At 42.3% G+C, this 22,052-nt stretch overlaps 1 protein-coding gene across 1 annotated transcript in view; it reads left to right on the forward strand.

Annotated features, from left to right (window-relative positions):
• Col4a1 (Collagen type IV alpha 1) overlaps positions 1-22,052 on the forward strand; it is a 293,149-nt gene that overhangs the window by 48,435 nt on the left and 222,662 nt on the right. Inside the window, exon 2 of the mRNA XM_071597882.1 lies at positions 16,026-16,083. Coding sequence (XP_071453983.1) covers positions 16,026-16,083 — 58 coding nt within the window. The remainder of the gene's footprint in view (positions 1-16,025; positions 16,084-22,052) is intronic.

Raw genomic sequence — 22,052 nt, forward strand, 5'->3', positions numbered from 1 at the left:
GGCTCATGAACATTACCTCCCCCCAGCAGCCCACATATCTGTCGAAGTCCCTGCCCATATGTCTCTCCAATATCTCAATAGTGTACGTAGTACTTGCATAGCAATCCTCTCCCCTCGATGGCCCTCCAGTTCTCCTTTGTGTCGTGGGCCTCGTGCTCGGAAGAATGACAGGAAGGGAAGGAAATTCAGATGCTGGCAGACAGACGCCTCTTCGGTTCGACCTCCTCCTTCCCCTGCTCCTATTCCTTCCACGTTTAGATCGGAGGGGGTGGGAGCATCGTGGTGTTCACTGCAGGGCCTTCTCGGCAAAGGTAATCAAAGCATCAGTCGAACTCGCGCCGAGCGCACTCTCTAAGATACGTCCTTATCCTTTAGAGAGAAAAATTAATGACGAATTCGGCGATCTCCACTGGAAGCCATCCTCTGCATCCTGCACATCGCGGCCGATTGTTGTAGAGGCATTTGTTTTCCATGCCCTGGTCCAAAACGCATTTGGTGTAAGGGAATAAAACGCGATACACCAAAAAATATACGGAAAGGAATTTCCAGTTTTTCTCATCTACATCTACATTTTACCCCGCAAGCCACCGCAAGGGCGCGTGGCGGAGGGTGATAGGCCACCACACGTAAAAGAGAACAAAACTACATGCAAAATCTACATATTAATGCAAAACTATACCCAAAGTGGGGCATAAATTTATGCATAAACCTTTTTAACTTTTTGACGCGGCGCTGAGATTAAACTTCTCAGGGGTATAGTATGAGTACGAATGGCGATATTTCGGAACTTTTAGGTCTTACAGGTATCTTTACCTTTTATTCATTTACGAGTCACAGCAAAATGTATTTAATTGCATTCTTCGAGATGATTATATTGATAACACACACAAATATGTAATCACCACAGAGCTTCTTTATCGTCCATTATGGATTCGAAGTAATTCCTTATGTGAAATTAGCACATATGCACCTGAAACACATGCATAAACTACATCATTGCTTCTTGCAAAGAGATTCTGCAAAGAGATTCGCTTTATAAAGGCTAAGATACTTTAGAATATAGTCCCTATTTCGAAATCATGAAAAAACTATTTCAAATTGATACTACTACGTATTTGGCATTGCGAAAAGTGTTGTCAATCTAATTGCTCATTTAATGAAATTATTTCTCTAAAAACTAAATGCACGGTGGACGGAAACATAATTCGCGATTAACAAGGAATCAAAATGTGTTTATCTCACAAGGAGTAATTCATTATCTTCGGCAAAAAAGCAATGATACGATATATTTTAAAAATGTATTACCCTGTTCATTCATCTTTATTTGGCGCAATGCGAGGTTGAACATGCTTGGCAAAATCTTTAAGAGATAGAAGTATTTATCTCTGTTTCGTTGATCATATAGTCAGAACCAACCCCTTTTTGTTTTCTTCATGACTCAGAATAAAATCTGAATTATTTTGAAATCGCTAATAAAGTTATGATAACAGAATAATACCAATTTCCAATGTTGAAATAATTCAGTTCAGGATAACTGCTATTATTGACTTCATATTATTGTTATTACTCAAGAGTTTGGGAAATCTGTTAGATTTTCGCCTTCATTAGAGTTGTGCACTGTTGGAGTAACTAAACCAATTGTCCCTCCCGTCCCTAATAAGAGTTTGCGAGAGATGAATGAATGAATTTAAACGATGACCCTGAAATCAACATTTATGTGAAGCATCATCAAATGTGGAGACATGAACGACCGAAAATTCTCAAACTGGACGAAGGGTAAAGGAGATAATTTCAAGGGGCTCGCCCTTTATTTCACTGTCCCTGTCTCACCGCTTAAAATGTCATCAATGATTCAAAGTTTACATTTGTAACCAATCAGATGCGCAAAACACAATTGCAACGTGGTTGCCCACCAGATAGGTCTTTTGGTCATTGGTCGAAGGGTCTCGGATTGCCTGGAAACCCCGATATAATCAAGCTCTTTCATCTTAACCTATCATTGCGATGGAGAGGAGGTGGTAGTAGGTTGCCAAAGCACTTGACAAGCAGTTGATTTTCACAACGCAATAAACCTCAGCTTGCAGCGAGTTCACTAAATTTTTAATGGCTGAACGCATTTTATTACCACTCAGGGGCGCGTCCATGCCGATCCATTATTACCCCTCGACGCTATTAACTGGGCATCGATGGTCAATCATGCTTGTATTCTCATGTCGGATCCATTAAACCACGCCATAGTATTTTTCACAAAAACGATGCAAGAGTTTATCTCTTGCATCGTTTTTGTGAATAATGGAACATGGAGTTTTATTGTAAAATAAATAAACTGTGAAGTGTCGAGGCAAGGAGCATGGCAATCGGATTCATGTGTAGCAGAAGGTAATCCTCAATAATTAGGACCGAGGCCTTAAAAAAGAGACGGAGGAGTAAACTCTAAATCGGAGAGTAGCGTTCTTATGTGAATCGAATCGCGGCATGCAGCGCAGCGATTCATAAGTGTCCTCCTCCACTGCTTCTTAGGTTGGAGAAGTCTCATCAATCACGCTCGACGGTCGGAGTGTTCGACCCTCTCGTGCCAGTCTCCCTCCCGCCAATCCCCTCTCGGTCCGCTCTCCCCCTCCCCCACGAGCATCCACAGAATTTCACTCCCCCCGCCACGGTCAACTTCAATTGCCTCCATTCCGAGCAACATTCATCACCCGCATCCATCGAACAACCGCATCGTCTCTGTAAATATTTTTCCTTTTTGTAATCCCCGAGCACCAAGTGCCAAAGTGCCATAATACTCGTTCTTGAATCATCCGAATTCAGCAATTGTCTGATGGCAAATGAATCAATGAATGAATCATGTTCCCTTTTGTAACGCTCCATAATCCCTTCAAATTGCTTAATTTTCCTGGCGGATAAAAGGGACAACGCAGGCAAAATTTGGAAAATACGTCTGCTGTCGCCATTTTGCTCATTAGTTTTGATTCCCGATCGTCGTATTTCCAACAGCATCTCTTCAAGTCTACATCCATTTCGTTTCTTTCAAAACCTTAGTTATATCGGTTGCGAGTAGATTGGATCACTGTAGAACCACTCACATGATAACCACGTCTTCCATTATTTCCCGCGTCATTTGGAAAGATTGCAATCTTCGTTCGCTATGGTTCTCAGGTTTCTGTCTTCTTTTTTAAGTCTTCGGCACATCTCGGAGGAATGCATTCGACAAATCAGTGCTCTTTTAAGCTGCTTCCGTCGGGTAACGTGCCGTCCTGAAAAATCAGAACTTCAGTGATTTGCCGCCCAATGGCTACTTCCCCTCCCCGGCGATTCGCATTCGTTTACATGGTGACCATCACCACCGGATATTGAATTCAACCAGGAGGGAGCAACTTGAAGCGTAACTTCAGATATAATAAACAGCTTAAGTGATCTATTCAAAAATTATGACGATTTGAAATAATGTGGAGAGACCGTAGGACGGATAGGTTTAAAATACCGTTTTTTTCCGAAAACAAAGACTGTACTCGAAGCACTAGGGGGTGAAATAGAATCATCGTTAGATAAACATAAGTCCGCATGTATGCCTGCATGTGTGTGTACGTGAATATGCACGCTTCCATTCGTGCTTGTGCATGCCTATACACACACATGTACGCTTACAAATGCGTTTATTACTCTAGTTTTGTGTGATGCATGAATCGTGACTTTGTCAGTTCGTTGGCTGCGCACGCCTGGAGTGGGCACACCCCCTGCCACACACCTTCCCGGTGGCATGCAGGGTGTAGATGGATAATGCAGTTCCTTCAATGCTCTGCAGAAAACTGATGGCCGGGTCTTTCGCAATTCCGAAAAATATGTCCACCTCCTTCGTCTCTTCTTCTTCCCTTCCCAACGAACCCTTTCGGAAATAATTGAGAAGATAGATAGATAGATAGTGGTCTTTATTTGGGCGAAATTGAGACCAAATGGTCCCTTCTTCCATTTAACCCATGAAGGAATGAAAGTGACGGTAATTCGATTGACATTAGGAACTTATAAGTGTTGTCATTTACAATTATCGAATATAACATCATTTTCCACCTTTATTTGGGCCATTGCAACTTATATGAAATTAATTATGAATATATGGCGCTGGGAATGATTACTGAGGCGACTAATGATATAATAAAGGAACATATATTTTATGGGGGCAAACATTCTTCCCTTTTACTTGTAACATGCTTTCAGTCCAACCTTCGCATTTTAAATGTGATGTCATGTTGATGTAGATGCTATGGGCGAACAATTAGTAGCAGTGAATTGTGAAACTACTGATCATTGCCACGAACATTCAAGTTCATTTCACTTTTAGTCCACGGAAATTTCCTCGCTTTAATCTTTCCAATAAATAGTAATTCAGGTCACTAAAAGTTGCGATTGGCGCAAATGCCACGTTATACTTAAACATGGATTACTTTAATATCTTTGAAAATTGACCTATACATTTTCTCTCCGATCTGTCGGGAGCCTGAATCACATCCTCTAGCAATAGTTATGTTCATTTCTTTCGATAAGGGTTTCCAGAGTTCCAAGTTTTCACTATTTGTTGTTGATTAGCTTTCTTAATCTATTGGAGGCCAGGTTGGCAAGGCAGGAAATTCACTTGCCGTCCGCCTCCAAGAACTAACTATTCGACTCTCAGGAAGAGAGAAGTGGACTTGCCAGCCTTGTTGATATTGATACTCCTGAATGAGAAGTACTTACTGTCAAATTGACGGATATGAACTTTTCCATCTTAGCACCAATTTTATTATCAATGTTGTGCACCAATGTCGATCAATGATTATTTAACGTGCAACTTCTCACGGCGACAATATTTTTAAAATTTTAATTCACCACGTCATGATTAGAATTTTATTATCTTTGTTCCAGCTCAGACATCCGCAGTAGTTGTGCGGGAATCTTCCCGGTTCCTTATAGTCATTGCAGTTGATTTTTTGAAAACCGGAATGAATGAGGAAGTTGTGTGGCAATGTTCCTCAATTTTATGATGTTGACGGAAATACACCGTTTTAAACACGATTACCAATGTGAATACACGCAGTATAAGTTACCGATTACATCTACATTTACTCAATACCCCGCAAAGGCGTGTGGCGGGGGATGTTAGGACACCACTCGTAAAATAGAGTGCAATCACATGAAAAACAAACAAAAGCATGCTAATTCACCCCCACACAGACGAATATATCAATAAAAAACTCATTTTAACCCTCTCATATGCAAATACATACCCATTAAACTAATATACACAAGCGAATGCACCGAAGATCACACCTTATGCCTACGCAGCGAGTAATCTCGTCCTCACTTGTAATGTCTTCACTTGTTCTGTCATGACCTCGATTTCTTACTGTCCTGATTCCTACTATGATTCCTTATGACTGTCGAGAAGGAAGAGCACCTAATTTCACAATTGAAATTTTATTTGCCTCTCACTTGTTCTTGGACTAATTATGACATATTCGGGTTAAGACAACATAATTTGTCAAAACCTAGGACGTGCAATTAAAATTTTCTGAGTGAAATTTACACTGTGTCCCCGTTGTATTTTCGAACAAATTTGATTTTTTGTGGTATTAATGATTATGATAATTTCGGTAAACGTAGAAACGAGCTTGTTCATTCCAATATCTAAAAGTCAAATCGGTCCGGTGAACATTCTCCGAGCTTTTCCCTCCCTCTATGAAATGGTAGGCGGATTTGAGTAAAATAAGTCCTCTTCCCACACGAAAATCGGCCCAGGATACACACCGGTGGGTCCTGCCTTCGAAATCAACTCGGGAAAGTTGCGCATTTGCCCGTCCTCGCGATATTTAACTAAAGTAACTAAGTGAGATAATATTTGGATACCTGGGACGTCTTGTCAAAGTTTCCAAGGACTATTTCTAAAACTAACACGAAAATAACGGTTTGTTGCAGTCGAGTAAATGCAAAAGTAAAAAATAATAATAAATTAAAAAATATTAGAGAGAAGATCAATGAATTCACTTAATTTGGAAGCAGATTTCCTAAAGATGGGAGAAGTAAAACAGAAGTAATAAGTACTACGAGCCAAGCAAATCGTAACATTTAAAAATTGGAAACAATTGTTCACTACAGAGAGCTTCAGTTTGTGCAAAAGAAGAGACTTGAGCAAATGTGTGTGGAGAGTTGTCCTAAGTGAATGTGTAACCTGGAAGATAGGAACGGAGTAGAAGAGGAGACGGAACCCCATTGCTCGGAAAGTGCTCAAGGTGACTTGGAAAGAGAAAATAACCAATGAAGAAGTCAGGAGTAATTTCATCTGGAGCGGAAGAAGAAGAACCAGGCTGTCAAGACCAAAACGTCGTACGAGGTCTCGATTGATACAGTTGTATAGGAAATGAGAGAGGAAAAGAAGTCCGAAGGAAGATGTAAGCAAGAAGCGACGAGATATAATATGCAACGAAAGATCCTAACTTCATCAATTTTCCAAAATCGAAAAGAAGGCTAGTAAATAGAAAACCAACTGGAAGAATTATAACGCAGAACAGTCTTGCGGATTGAGCGCTCGAGGAGAGGAAAATAGAAATGACATGGCAGGCCCTAATGCAAACGAGGGGGTATCGCTTTCAAGTTACTAATATTTAGAAATAACCGAGATATCAAGATACAATTTATCCTGCGCGATAATTGATTTTTGTATGCATAATGATGCAAATGACGCCTATCATTGAAGATTTTATTAATTTCCGTAAGCCATAGAATGAAGCAACTCGCAGTATGGAGAAGATAGATATGTTCGCAGTGTGATTCCTTTCCTTCATTTGGAAGGTTACGGTGCCCGGCAGATCTATGACATAATGACGACCTTTCTTTTCCCTTTTCTTATTCACCATTTACCCTTTGACTTGTGGCGTTAGCCAAATAATTTCATTTGAATTTTGTTTTGAAAGGTAAACTGTTTATGGCTATTGGAGGTTTTCATTTATCCAATAATGATGGCCGTTTATGGAAATGATAGCCCATCATACGATACAGTTGTGAGGTGAAAAAAGAATTTCCAACGTATGACACTGTTTTCGCCGTTACTCAGTGGAATGCCTCAAATACTCTTTATAGAAAATAGAGACAGCAATTCCGCAATTGTTATTTATTGGCGACTATAGTTTCGTTCACGTGATGATGACGCAGTGGCGAAACCATGGTCGGCAATAAATATGAACTGTAGAATGCTGTTTGTCTATTTTCTAGGAATTCTCAAACTGGCCACATGTCCATGTCCACAGACGATCCAAGAAGTGTACGTTGACCATTACTCACGGACGATGCTGCCGCAGTGAAGAAAGTGAAGAGGACTTCATCCCACGTGCGCATTAGACCGAAGAGCAACCATCCAAACGATCATGAATGAATGAGGCTGATATTAATTACAGTGGCAGTGCGTGGAAAATCATGCACGAATAACTAACTGCACATGTAATAAGGTGTTAACACATGGGTTTCCACAAATACTGCGCACTCCTTTTCAGATGCAAACACGGTGAGATCGGCTATCAAAGCGATGTGGCTTTGGAAATTTGCTGCATCCTCCGTATTTTCCCGATCTCGCCCCAAACGACTTTTCCAATTCCAAGAACTCCGAAAACTATAGCGGGATCGCAGATTTGACGACAGAAATGACGTCATTCAAGAGGTGGAACAATGGTTTTCGATGAAATCTGCCATGAGTTCTACAATGATGGCCTTCGAAAGGTCAAAAAATGCATTGAATGAAAATGTATAACTCTAAATGGTAGACTATGCAGGGAAGTCTAAAGAAAAGCAAATGAAAATAAAGCTTCTATCTCCAGTAATTTTATCAGTATTAATTAAAAGTTAGCGATGTCCTCTCGTACTTGGCGCCGCCTTGAGGGTGGGGATTGGCAGAAAGCAAGAACGGGGGCTCTCGACGACCAACGTAACACACATTCCGTCCGTTTCTTGCACGCCGGCGCTATTTCCGAGAGCGGCGGCGGCGTCGGTCGCGATTGCCGGGCACCCTCTGGTGGAGGAGGGGGGTTGGAGCGGCGGCTGAGGGGGTGGTCCGGGGGTGACCGTCTGCGGGCTATTTCATTTCCCCGAATGCGTAAGTAATCGGGCTCGGGTGGATCTTATTATCGAGAGAAGGCCACTCTCGGGAAGACGTGCCGCGGCGGACCACCATCCCTTCTCGGCTCCGTGCGTGGAATCCACCGGACCCTCCCCAGAGGGATTAACCCCCATCCCACCCGCCCGATCTGTTGAGTGCTCACACAGGCATTCGCCCTGGAAACCGGTTCTCCACCCCCTCAACTCGCGGGGAGGGCGGCGGGAGAAGGGTTGCTAGTTGTACATAGTTAAGGGCCGCCCTCGCCCCTGCTGCTGGTCGTGAGGACCCTGGAGGGGGTGGGGGGCTGGTTCGGTCCCCGAGGCTGCAAAGCCGGGCTGATCTCCCGCCCGCCGCCTCGCTGCACGCCCTCCGAGACGAAGGGGAGGGTCAGGAGGCGGCGGCCTCTTCACAACAGGTGCTAAAGCGAGGGGCTGGGCCCCGTAAAATCCCTTCTCTCAAACCCCCCGGGGCGAGGGGGGTCACTATCATCCAACCACCGCCCACTCTCCCCGGACGGGCCAATAAGCCGCTGAATGCCCTCTCTCGAGAATCATTTCCTCCCATCACTTCCGTGCTCGCCTCCTTTCCTTCAGATTTTAATTGAGTCAAATAGGGGCAAATTGTGGAACGGACTCGTTAGAACATTAACCCTCTACCACTCTCAAATATTATCGTGAATAGAGTGAGAAAAATTTCTAGGCTAGATAAAACAAAGGTAGCCGCTTTAACTTCAAGGATAGATCAAATTTCGCCGTGGTGTCTTAATATTGCTGGAATACTTTCAACAGCACCATCTATCCATCGTATCTGCATATGTTCTCTACCCAATGACTTATATTTATCCGCTAAATCTTGAGGAAACTTTTACTTCTGTCATCCATATATCTGATTCCCCACCCCTCAATTTCTATCGCATCACTCAACATTCTGTCAATTCACAACCGGGATTAAAAACATTTATTTTCGCTCGCGCTAAAAAAAACTTTTCATAATTATTCTGTCATGCTTAATTATCGGATCATCTCTATCTTGTAATATCTTATGCTCGGTTATGAAATGGAAGTTAAAGATCGCACTCTTCATGAAGATTAATGGGTTTCAAAAAATATTCTTGCTTGATTAATAATCCTCTTGAGCGACCACATTTTCCGCTACTTCGAGAAACATAAACACTTTGAAGGCTCTACTCTGGAGGTATTTGAGCGTAGATGACCGTAGTGATAGAGAAACTAAATGACCAAACTCATGAATCTCCAAGAGAGATGAAAAAATTATTATAATGAAGTAATCAACCGGTTAAGGTAGGTGTTGGATGGACACAGCTACCAAATAAATATTTCGTGACTCCTAACAAAACACAAAATCCAGCATCCTACCCTATATCAGGTCCCTCTCCATCTGAGTACTTTCTTCCTCCCTTCATCCCGTCCAACATCCCTATCCTGTTCCTCCCCTTTCCTCGTTTGCCTAACATTCTCCCCTCTATCAACATCCCACTGCCAGTCAATACCCCCTTCATCCACTTTTCCTGGTACATACAGGTTGAACAGCAACGGAGATAATGGGCAACCCTGCCTTACACTTCTTCCTAACACTGCCCATCCGGACTCCCCGTTCCCCACTCGCACCTGAGCAGTCTGAGTCATGTACAGGTTGCGGATTAGCCTCCTTTCCCTCCAATTTATTCCTATTTTCTTCAAAAGCTCATTAGTTTTTCTCAATGCACTCTATCAAACGCTTTTTCGAAATCTACGAAACAGGCAAATACCTCATGGTTGTATTCTATATTCCTCTCGATTAATAATCTCATTACTGCAATGGCATCACGCGTACCTCTCCCTCTCCTAAACCCAAACTGGTCATCCCCTAAATAATCATTTGCCCTACTCTCCAAAAATCCAACTTATTGCTCCGTAGTTCTCACATGACGTAGCCATTATCTTTTTCGGAATAGGAGCCAACACTGATCTCACAAAGTCTTCCGGCCAGATTCCTTTCCCATAGATGCTACGAATCACTCCATATAGTCTCTTCCTACCACATTTTCCTTTCAGTAGTTTGGCAGGAATGTTTTCTACCCCAACGGTCTTATTTGATTTCATCTCCCTTAGTGTCCATTCTATCTCATTGTCGAGTATTCATATACCTAAGCTATCCTCCTCTACGTCATGTTCTCTTTCTATGTATAACCTTATTGGCCTAAGTTCTTTAACATACAGTTGTTCTATATATTCCTTCCATCTTTCTTGGATCTTTTCTGTGTCCACGTTTATCTTACCTACCTTATCTTTAACTGTTAGCATAGATCTTCCTTTCTTACTTCCCGATAAAGATTAAACTTTGCTGTACATCGCACCAACTTCAGCCTTCCTCTGCAAACTTTCCATATCCTCGCACTGCGTCTTCCACCATGATTCTTTGGCGTCATTTGTTGCCTGCCTCAATTTATTGTTCAACTCTTTGTACCTCATTTTGCCTAACTCTGTGTTTACATCCTCCCATGTTCTTCTCTCATCCATCTTTGTAATAATATCTTCCGTGATTCGTGGTTTCCTTGTATTTTTCTAATTAACGGTTTCTATAGTTTCATTTCCTGCTTTCTATATCTTTTATTTTGTGTATTCCAATTTCTGTGCGATAGTACTCGGCTCTTTACCCTCATAAATGATTTTCTCTACTGCCTGCTGGTACTCCTTCCATTTCATTCTAGTCGATGCTTCTACATTCTATTTCTTTACCCACCGCCTCTGCCTTATCTTTTTGAAACGGACGCTACACTGGATTAGGAACAAATTGTGATCAGAGTCAGTATCTGCTCGCGGGAAGCTGTGCGAATTGATCACACTGTTCCTAAACCTGTGCCTAACCAGAATGTAATAAAACTGATAACTTTCTGAGTCACCTTGCATACTTCATGTATACCTGCGCCTTTTGTGGTGTCTAAACCAAGTGTTGGTGAAGACTAACCCCTATCTCCTGCAGAACTCAGTTGCTTACTTTCCACGGTCATTCCTCGTGCCTAAACCGTAGTCCCCCACCTCATCACCATCTCTTCCTTCGCCTACCGTCGCATTTCAATCCCCCATCACTATCAAATGTTTTTATTCAATATTATGGCAACCCCTCGTTGGCTCTCGTCCCCAGCGCTGTATATCATTCTATAATTATCACTACAGTAATCCCACCTAACCTTCCATCTTACCTCGTATAAACCTAAATAATCTATATTTCCTCTTTCCATCTCTCGCCTAATATTCTCTAATTTTCCTGTCCACAAAATTGCCCTGGCATTCCAAGTTCTTATTCTAACTAGTTGGGTCTTCTTCTCCTGCGTCTTCTGTCCTGCTGCTGTTGAGACGGTATCAATGCGCGCGCTCGTCATTCATATCATGATGTGCAAGGAAGGTTGCAAACTCTATTTTATAACCCTTTTTTCGCACAATTATGCGTTGGATGTATATTCACAAATGAGTCATAACGCACATCAATGTATCTGTGGAACGCACCTAAAATTTATGCAAATTTATGTGACGTTTTATGATTTTTTGAAAGATTGCTTTCTCTCTGTAGTTGTCTGGATATCTCATGGTGCGTACGCTAATAAAAAATATCTCCTCCATAACTTGACGTTAACTATCGTTACTGCATAAATCACAGAATTCCAACTCAAAAAAGTCCATTAAGTTTTCCCAGAACTTTATGGCATCTCCCACCATCACCCGAGGTAATGAACCCGAGGGATATTCTTCGAAAGTCGATGGTAGGGTTCATATATTAGGTGATATAAACAAGCTATAGGTTCCTAGGATGCGGGAGAATTTTTCATTGAGTCTTACTGCACATTTTGGTTAATTCATAAAATCTGCATCTATTTCTACATAATGCCCCGCAAGGGAGTGTGGCGAGGGGCGTAAGGTCAGTAGCCAGGCATGCACGGTCCCAATCAAAACCTCTACACAAATATCCGGTTGATCATGTACTGAATTAAAAGTTATTTCAAGAATATCAAATAACAGCACACTTATAGTTAAATCATGGGGTAGGAGTATTAAAAATATGCGTCTATTTGAAAAATATATGCGGGCTATCGACAATATATATGCACTGTCAATTTTAATCGCCTTCTTCGCGCCCGGGGCCATTCCATTTTGATCTCCAATGGCACGAGGAAAAAACGACGTTTTATATTTATCGGTTATACTCTATATCTCCCAGATTTTACGTTGGTGATCTGATCTGATATAATAAGTGGGGGCCTGCAATATATCTTTGAAGTCCTCAAATAAATAACCTGCCTCAAATTTACGTAGTAAATTTAACCTACCTTTATTAACCCTACGGTCATCTAGTGGCTCCCATCCTAATTCTTCAAATAGTGTCGTGGTAACACTGCCACTTTGTCCATAATAACTTTTCACAGACCTAGATGCTTTACGTTACACTCGATCTAGATCCAAAATTAAGCCTACTTCATGAGGATCCCATGGACTCGCCGCATACTCTTGCTAAAATCGCATCGCTATGATTATTACAGTCTTGTGTCTACTCTGAATTATTTTCATTAAAAATCCACATGTGCTGATAGACAGTGCCAGATGGCACCCAAGTCCCAAATAATCACAAAGGTAAAATAAGTCAGTAAAACAAAAGTTCACTTAAAGGAAACTTCAAAACACAAATCTCTTTCACAAAGCAAGAGAATCCCCATCTCATTTATATCAATCAATCAGCAAGAAAAAAAAATAAAAAAATTAGCTGTTACATATAATATAATACACCACACATCAGTCAAATTATTGCATATATTCCTTACATCTTTTCTTAAAAGTATGCACTCTGTTAGGAAAGGGCTCGAATATTTTTGCAGGTAAGGTGTCCCAATCAACAATTATTTTATTTAGAAAAGAATTTTTTTTTATTCGTTCTTTGTGCCTGGCATTTTACCTTAAATTGTTCGTCATTTCTGCCTATAAAATTTGGGTTCCCCGCCTCTTTCCTAAGATCTGCCCAAGCTTTCTCCCCCTTCAGAATGCGGAACATTCCACAAAGTCTGCTTACTTTCCTTCTGCATTGTAGAGGTTCCCAGCCCAGCGTTTTTAGCATGTCAGACACACTCTCCATCATCCTATGCTTCCCCAGTACATATCGGGCAGCCTTTTCCAGTTTTTTAATATGACCTTCTTCATGAGGGTCCCATACAAAAGATGCGTACTCTAAAATTGGTCTTACTAGGGTCTGATACGCCTTTTCCTTATTTGCTCTAACGCTCCCTTTGAGGCTTATCATCGCCCAATGAAGAGGTCTGTAAGCTGTCTTAAAAATGTACTCCACGTTTAGCCCTCACCCTAAATCCCTGGTTAAATATAGGCCTATGTATTTGCAGCTATCACTTCTAGGAATAGCATTTCCTGAGAATTTATATTCCCTATTGTATCCATTCACCTTGTTACTAAAAGTGATGGATTTGCATTTGCTAACATTAATATCCATCCCATTAGTTGTTACCCAATCCGCCATTTTATTAATGTCCCTTTGAAGTATGTCGCGGTCTCTATCATTTTCGACTTTCCTGTAGATAATACAGTCGTCTGCAAAAAGTCTCATCTGAGAATTAATATTTACTGCGTACATTGACGGTCGAGATTTGAACCCGGGACCTCCGTTCGACAGTCAAGGGCTCTACATGCTAGGCTTCCTAGCTTCGCGATACGACACGTGTTCAAAGAGAATACTTGAAAGCCACCTACATTCTACCGCAGGTCCTTTATTGGCCTCAAATAGGGTAGAAGATGTTCTGCGACGCTGGCAGGTGAGCGTCCAGTGTCGCCGCTTCTAAGCGTGCGAGCCGAGGGCACGACGAAGCATGTCATATTGCATTTGGCGTAGGAAGATGGGAATCTCGCCGATGAAAAGCTGAAAGTTCAAGCTTAAGAATTAAGTGCAAACTCTCGCACGTTCAAGCATACTTATCCCGGGAGTGGTTTTAACAAACTGGGCGTGTTCCCAGGATTATAGACTCGGAAAGGGAGAAAGCAATGTGCATTATCCAGTGAAGATATTTCTCCAATTCACGTATCTCTTCGAAGATATGGAGTACAATCGGCCAGGTCTCGACTTCACCAGGCGATCTATAAATGAGGAGTCTGTGGATTGCATGATCCAGATGATCTTGCCCCGAAAAAACCTGTCCGCTAAAAATCGGTAACCTTTATTTCTACGCCTACATTAATACCCCTCGAGCCGCAGTAAAGGCGGGGGATGTTAGGAAACCCGCCATAAAACAGAATGTAATCACATGAAAAATATACTTAAGAATGTCACTACACAACCGCACGGAAGTGTATATATATATATATATATATATATATATATATATATATATATATATATATATATATATATATATATATATATATTCATGAAAAACCGATATTAACTTACACTCATGCAAATACATGTGCTAGCAGTAGACATACACATGCACCTAAGAATAGACCATGCATCTACAGAGCGTTTAATCTTGCCCTGAATTGTAAATTAATTGTATTTAATATTTCTATGGTGACTTTGATTTCTTAATATTATGATTCCTGATTGGCCGAGGAAAGAACAAATATTTCTTTCTCTCTGTGCTGGTGTCTGTCTCCATTATCTTATCTTGGTGATCTAATTAGTGTGGGGTCATCATAATTCCGGACCTGTCGAACTTAAACTCTTGTGCTCTGAACCCTACTTAAAAGTCTGTCAAGGTTTTAAGGCTGTATTCTCGACTTTGAGCACCATTTCTGGCGAGATAGCGATGGATTACACTTACGCGCGACTGACATTACATGATACAATTTGGGGTCAATCGCACCCGACGATTAAAAAGGTAGGAAGTGCTAATCGCAGCAGTTCTTAAATGTTCGTTCAAGGAAAGCGCTTGGGGTTTAAAATTCCTGACTTTGCTTTATCTCAGTTCTCATCTTCCACCCCTATTCTAATCTGTGTCATTTCGCGCTAAATAACTCTTTTGTTATCAATAATCACGCATTCCAGCTAGGCTACCCTCTGGTTGGTGGGGGGTGTGCGACTTGAAGTGGAAATTAGAGGGATCCCTTTACTATTCCTCTGCCATTTTCTCGTGAGATTCCAGGACGAATCGACCCGGGCGGGAGAATTTACGGGTTCCTCGTCGTTATTTCCGGGCTGGAGCTGGAACTCAAGAGATGGAAGGAAAAAACGAAGGCCATGAGTCTTGGGGAATGCCGCGCCGAAGGGAACGACTGCAAGGACTCGTGTTTCCCATCTGCAAGCGGTGGCGTTGTGGTGGAGAGTAGGGAGGGTTGTCGCCCCACTGGAGAGGCAGCGAGAGCGGAGAATTGAGGGCTCTTGTCGCTTGAGAATTTTCCATGCTCTTTCTCGGAAGCAGATCGAAAATAAATGCCGCTGGGGGACGAATTGTGGGGAAAAAATGTTTGTGCGGGAGTGTTTGCACATGGTTCGTGTGAAAATCAACGCCGAAGCGAAGTTTATGGAGGATGGAGGTCCTGTGGGGTGAGGGGAATAGGAAGACGCAAGTGGAGATTCTCTTCCCTCTCCTCGACTTCATTTTGATGAAATCCTTCCCTGGTTTTTGCCTTTCCTCGCGGGGATTTATTTATTTTTTGCGCGGGAGATCCTTGTGCCACGTGATGCAAAGCAAGCGCTGTGGCGATGGACTTAATCAAGCGAATGTCGCTTTTTTTTAAGGAAACGAATGACTCATTCTTGGCGCAGCGCATGTCTTGCATGTGCGGTGACGTCACCTTCCTCGTCCCATCGTTTTCCGACGAGTGGAGCGTTGCCAGCGTCACGCGTACATTATTACCTAACCCGTGTTATGCACGGTCATTATTATTATTTATTTTCTTTTTCTCTGTTTCAGGAGAACAGTACTAGGCGTCGTGGTGATCGCGATCTTTTCTGCTCACGCGGCCAACGCGGTAAGTACTACCAATGGCTTCGAATTGGTGATCCTCTGGCGGGTCACCAATTCAGAGCGGCATTCTTAAACAATTGTTGTCAGTGCGTACTGGTTTCTTTCAAAAGTTGTACCCGCAGTCTCTGCCGCCATAATTAAGGTTTGTTTGAGAAATCATGTGCCTTAACTATTTTAATATTTTGACGTGTGTTGCGAAGCCATTATCAAGTCAACTTTACTATCATTTAATTTATGTTACTTAGAAGTCATAAATAATAATGAAATCCAACTTAGCCTGAGGAGCATAACGTGGGCAAATTAATGTTGCCATCACTGCGGTCGAGGGCGGCACTCTTCTTGTTAGATTTCATCTCCGTGGTAGCAGTGGACCTACGAGGAGATTCAGTCGTCGCTTTGGGTATTTATTTCACAAAAAAATTGATTTTATGAGCGACGTGTTGTTTTCCGTGAATCCCGGGGATGATGGGTAATTATCTTCTCCAGAAGAGGAACTTTTCCCGCCGGTTCCACTGGTTTGGGGGCTATTTCATTCTTTAATCGATCCGGCGTATGCGATCGGTTCCCCTCGTGAATGCTCAACGGACGTTGCTGCCCGCGATCTCGCCAATCGTGAGATTGGTTTCGCACACGTAAGCGTCATTGGAATCTCTCTTAATTAGGCGAGGTCGACTGACCACTGTGTCGACTTTATTTTCACTCTAGCCTCGGAGTTATCAGTGAATTTTCATCTCGGGTGAATTTGAATAGGCTGAGGATACTTGATGAGCGTACTTTTAGGGATTGAATGTTTTCCAATTTTTTATGAGACTAGCGTTAACTTAACCTTGGCCCTAGGACATCTTAACAACCACCGTGCGAAGGAAAACGCATCATGAATGGTCGTCAGTTGACTTATCCCATTGGAAACGTTAGGACTGCACTACAATACAACCGTGTTTGTACTTTTCCACTGCTTTCACCCGATGAAACTTCCAGTAAAACACCATTTAATAATATCACCATTTGAATGACCCGCTAATCGTTACTTGTTGGGAAATGTGTGAGATTTAGGTGGTGCGAATCTGGTAATGCAGGCTTGGCATAATCATTTGGCACAGGTCGGGCGTCATACATTCGAGATACAAATGCGTGATTAGCATGGCGGACCCAATGTCATTAATCAGTTTGTCAAAGCTACTTCCGAAAGCTCCCCTGAAGGAAAATAAAGAGAAAATACTCCATGACGGCCCAACATTACCAATGCTAGAGAGTAGTGAACCCTGCCAATCCAACCAAAAACAAAGCAACTAACTGAACTACTTGTGCATTTTGAGTACGATAATACTGAATGGGAGTCATATCCTTTTCAGGCAAGTTATGATACAGAAAATACCACGCCTTTTAATTTATGAACTTATCAACTAATTTATCAGCTAAACATTAAATACTTTTTTCAATCTCGGGTACCGAAACATTTTGTGAAATTTGCTTCATTTTGCGTGGTTCTCTTTGATCTTATAAGCATAAAAGGTAATGTATTACAGATGTTATTTTATTTTGGCCATATTTGAGTTTACAGTATTACCGATCCAAGCGGAGAAATGTGGCGAAGAAAAATTAGCATAGCAACAAATTGCAATAATATTTTATAACTTCTCTCGCATTCTTTTTAAACGCGAAGTAAAACGTCGGTTATCCTTTATTTTTCTCACAATGTATTTTCTTCAGCCAAACGCTTCCTCTCGTCTTGAAAGAAATCCCATGTGCGGCATCTGGTAACTATCTACCCAAGGTCGCCATGGCAACGGCGGGAGTTTACCTAAGTCAAGTATTATTTTCGGGGGTCTCGAGTGAGACTTCCTGGAAATACAATTAGCCTCTCTCTTGAGTTAAATTATGCCTGCAAAGGCTCAGAGAACTGTTGGGGCTAAGGAGGAGTAGCGGGGCTCTTGACTTTCATGAGCCAAGGATGAGCCAGCTGCTTCTTTATCGTTCATTGCCTAAATCGACTTTCCAGTATTAAAACAAAGTCTTTTAATCCACTCCGGTCTCATTATCTCCACTCTCCGTAAGGTTCTCGCCTTCATCTCGCCGTACACGTGCTGACCTATACTTGGCTTTTTCTCTCCCGGTATTCTCAACCGAGAGATCTGATATATTTAATCTCCAAAAGCTTGTTTTGAGAAATTCCATCTCATTAGATATGTAATCGTAACGTCACATCTAACTCGCATAATGTGCTGGCTTCCCATTTCCCTCCATGTTGCAGTATTTGGCCAATCGTCTGAACTCTCAGAGTTGAAACTATCAAGCTGCTAGTGATAGGACTAATGTCGAATTTCCACCTTTTTAACTTGGAAACATCTTCCAAAGTATTAAACTTCGGGAAAAGGTAAGAAATATTTCCAATGCAATGCAGAGTAAGCCATAAAAAACTGAATATCACTTAATACTGATGTGGCTTGAGATTATATTCCTAGAACTATGACGATCGTTTTCACGAGATGCATGCCCCTCAAAAGGGTGGCAGACTATTGCTCAGCAGGGGTGATGATGATACCACAAATAGCATGCCCACCTTTTCGATCCTCCCTCAGTCGCCACCTCTGGGACTTCTCCCCCCCCCCCCGGCAGACGTTTAAGGCGGCCCCCCTCGCCATGCGGGGTCCATGCCACGGGACGGGGTGAAGTGGCATGGCCAATGTGATAAATGGGGGATGCCCACACCCGAGAGCGATTGAGGTAGGGTCGCGGGGGTGGGGGGGGGGCAGGCGAGCGTGTCTCTTGGAGCGGCGCTGTCCTTCTGGGGGGGGTCTTGCCTCCCCGCATTCAAAAGGAATGGCCGCCGCTGTCGCGATGCCCTGTCCTTCGGGATCCGTCCCTCCGTCTCTTCGGGAGGACCCTCTCAAGGGTACTCCGAGGGAAGAGGAGGCAGTCTCCCTGGGAAGGTTATCCGAATTAAACTTTTCGAAACGATTGAATGGCTATTATAATATTCCAGAGTGACGTTGATGACCCTAACCCTTGCGTGGAAGTTTTTTCAACTCTGTGACCTTTTGACGCTTGGAATATTTACATCATCATTAGAGTGGAGGAAGGTTTTCTTTTGTTGTGTCTCAGGTGGTTTAATAATCAAATAATTGAACTAAAACTAAGGCCAATGGTACGTGATTTCCTAATCGGTACATTTCCTAAAGTACGCTTATACTATGCAAGATGATAATAATTATTTGCGTAATTGTAGTGAAATTACAGTAGAAGTAGTAGTTTATGTCTGAACGAAACTCAAGTAGGGCTACAAATTTGAGTAAAGAGACAACCCACATTTTGAGTTGATTGCCGAAGCTAATGAGTGAGGATGCCATGAAACGCACCACGACTTATGAGCGGTTCACGCGGCTCAAAAAGGAGCGGCAATCAATGGAAGACGACCAGCTTTCCGCTCCTATGGAAAGTGATATACATCTTATATATATGAAAAAATAATAATAAGTAACGTATTACCTAAATGAAACCGGGGATATTCATATTAAAATTACACTCTTTAAGTATATTGCGAGACAAAACTAACTCCTTCCCGCCTTTAGAATATCGCGGTCTCTGATGTTTCTCTAGAATATCCCCAACATGCTGCGCTACGGGACGCTGCAGCTGCCAGATATTTTGTTGTTTCCCGGAGCGTTTCAACTCAATTGCAACCCCGCAGTGCAACGCAACACTTCCAGATGAACTACTGCACAAAAATGCAGGGAACACGAGCGACAACTATTAAATCACCACCAAACGAAACGCAAAGGTCAGCAAGAAGGTGATCTTTTAACGTGTGACAGTAGAAGGTCATCCCAAGCACAGCCCTGACGAGATGAAATTCTCTGATGGAGGCAAAGGGGAAGAGAGATTTCATTTCTCTATTCGGTTTCCCAAGTCCCGCTAGCGAGACAATTTCACCGGATGAATTGCGAAAGAATTTCCGAGAACCACCGAAGTACAGCTTTCTCATCACTTTGACTTTTCGACTTCATTTCAAAAGTTATTTTTACTCTTGGATCATTCCAGGCTCAATTTTTACGCTTCTCCCTTTCATGTGTGGGGGAAGTAAACATATTCTCATTATTGTCGACTTCTTCCGCCTCGCGCGGGACATTGCCTCTCTGATTTCTTTTGCTTTTTAGAATTATCATTTCCATTTAGGTTCAGATGTGAAATAGATTTCTAGTGAGAAAAGGTGAGTTTTTTCTGCCCTGGGAGTGAGGCTGCATTGTTTTCTTCACGCTGACTTCAACGCGACGCGGCCGATTCAAGTTGTATCCTTTCTACTAGACAATTACACTACGGATGATATACTGTTAGATAAGAGGTTTAGCGTGGGAGAAGCTTCATGGTTTCCTCCGCATCCAAACACTCAGTTGCCCGCGAAAGGCCCCCCCCCCATAACACCGCCCTCCCCGCTCACCAATGCGATAGATAAACGCTTGGAGTGAGTGTGCTTAAACACTTCCTGGGCAGACAGAGGGATTGCGGCAGCCGCTTGACATGCGCGTCGATGGAGGGGGGTAATCGGGAGGGAGGGAGCCAAGTGTTACATGGCCGCAGCACACGAGACAGAGAGAGATTCATGCAGAGAGGGAAGTTTGGGGGAGAATGGCGAGGACTCGGGGCGAGATTAAGACATTATCGTGCGTCGTCAAAGGAAGCCCGCCCGACGCGGAATAATTCATAATTCATGGCTCTTTTTTATTCGGGCGTCTTAGAAAGGGCAAAGGTGGCTTACGACTCGGGTAGCGAAGGGGGGTTTCTTGGAAGGAGGTCAACGAACTAGGTTCGTTCATGCCTTCTGAATACTTACATATGTGTGTTTGTGTGAGAACACAACACACACACAACTATATATATATATATATATGTATATATATATATATATATATATATATATATATATATATATATATATATATACATATATATACACACACACATATATATACATGTATATATTCACACATATAAATAAAAAAATAAATATATATATATATATATATATATATTAGTAGGTAATCTACCGGTTAAGGTAGGTTTTTGGATGGACACAGCTACTAAATAAATATTTTGTGACGCCTAACAACAAACAAAATCTAGCATCCTACTCTGAATCAGGTCCCTCTTCACCTCTGAGTACTTTCTTCCTCCCTTCATCCCGTCCAACATCCCTATCCTGTCCATTCCCTTTCCTCGTTTGCCTAACTATCTCCCCTCAATTACAGTCTTCAACATCCCACTGCCGGTCAATACTCCCTTCATCCACTTTTCCTGCCTCCATAGGATTTCTCCCAACAAATCCCTCTCTTCGCCCACCATACCAAGTACTTCCACATTTGTGTTCTTCTCGGTCCATTTCACCTTTTCTATTCTTCTCCACACCCACATTTCAAAAGCCTCCAGTTTACGTCTATCCTCCTGATTCAATGACCACGTTTCCGCACCGTACATTGCTACGCTCCATATCAAGGTTTTTACGAGTCTTTTCTTAATATCCTTACTCAACGTCTCCGTCATCAACTCCCTCCTCCTTGTGAAAGCCTCTTTGCCTTTGCCTAGCGCAATTCTTCTCCTTACGTCCCTACTACTTCGTCCGTGTTGGTCCAAAGCACTACCGAGATACGTGAACTGTTCCAGTTTTTGCCCTCCTATTTTAATGTTTAGCTTAGCCTTTTCCTTTCTAGAAAATCGCATAACCTTTGTTTAATTAATATTGATTCTCATCCCATACCTATCTCACTGAATTTCCAATGCACTCAGCAATGCTTGCAAACCCTTGGCTGACTGACAAAATAAAGCCTGGTCATCAGCGAACCTAAGTGATTTTACGGATTCCCCGTCCACTTTCATTCCTACTTCCAGTCCTTCCCATGCCTCTTTTATCATTTCCTCTACATACAGGTTGAACAGCAACGGTGATAATGGGCAATTCTGCCTTACACCTCTTCCTAACAC

Source organism: Hetaerina americana, unplaced genomic scaffold (genome assembly GCF_022747635.1).
Source record: "Hetaerina americana unplaced genomic scaffold, ioHetAmer1.1.p SCAF_9, whole genome shotgun sequence".
NCBI lineage: Eukaryota > Metazoa > Arthropoda > Insecta > Odonata > Calopterygidae > Hetaerina > Hetaerina americana.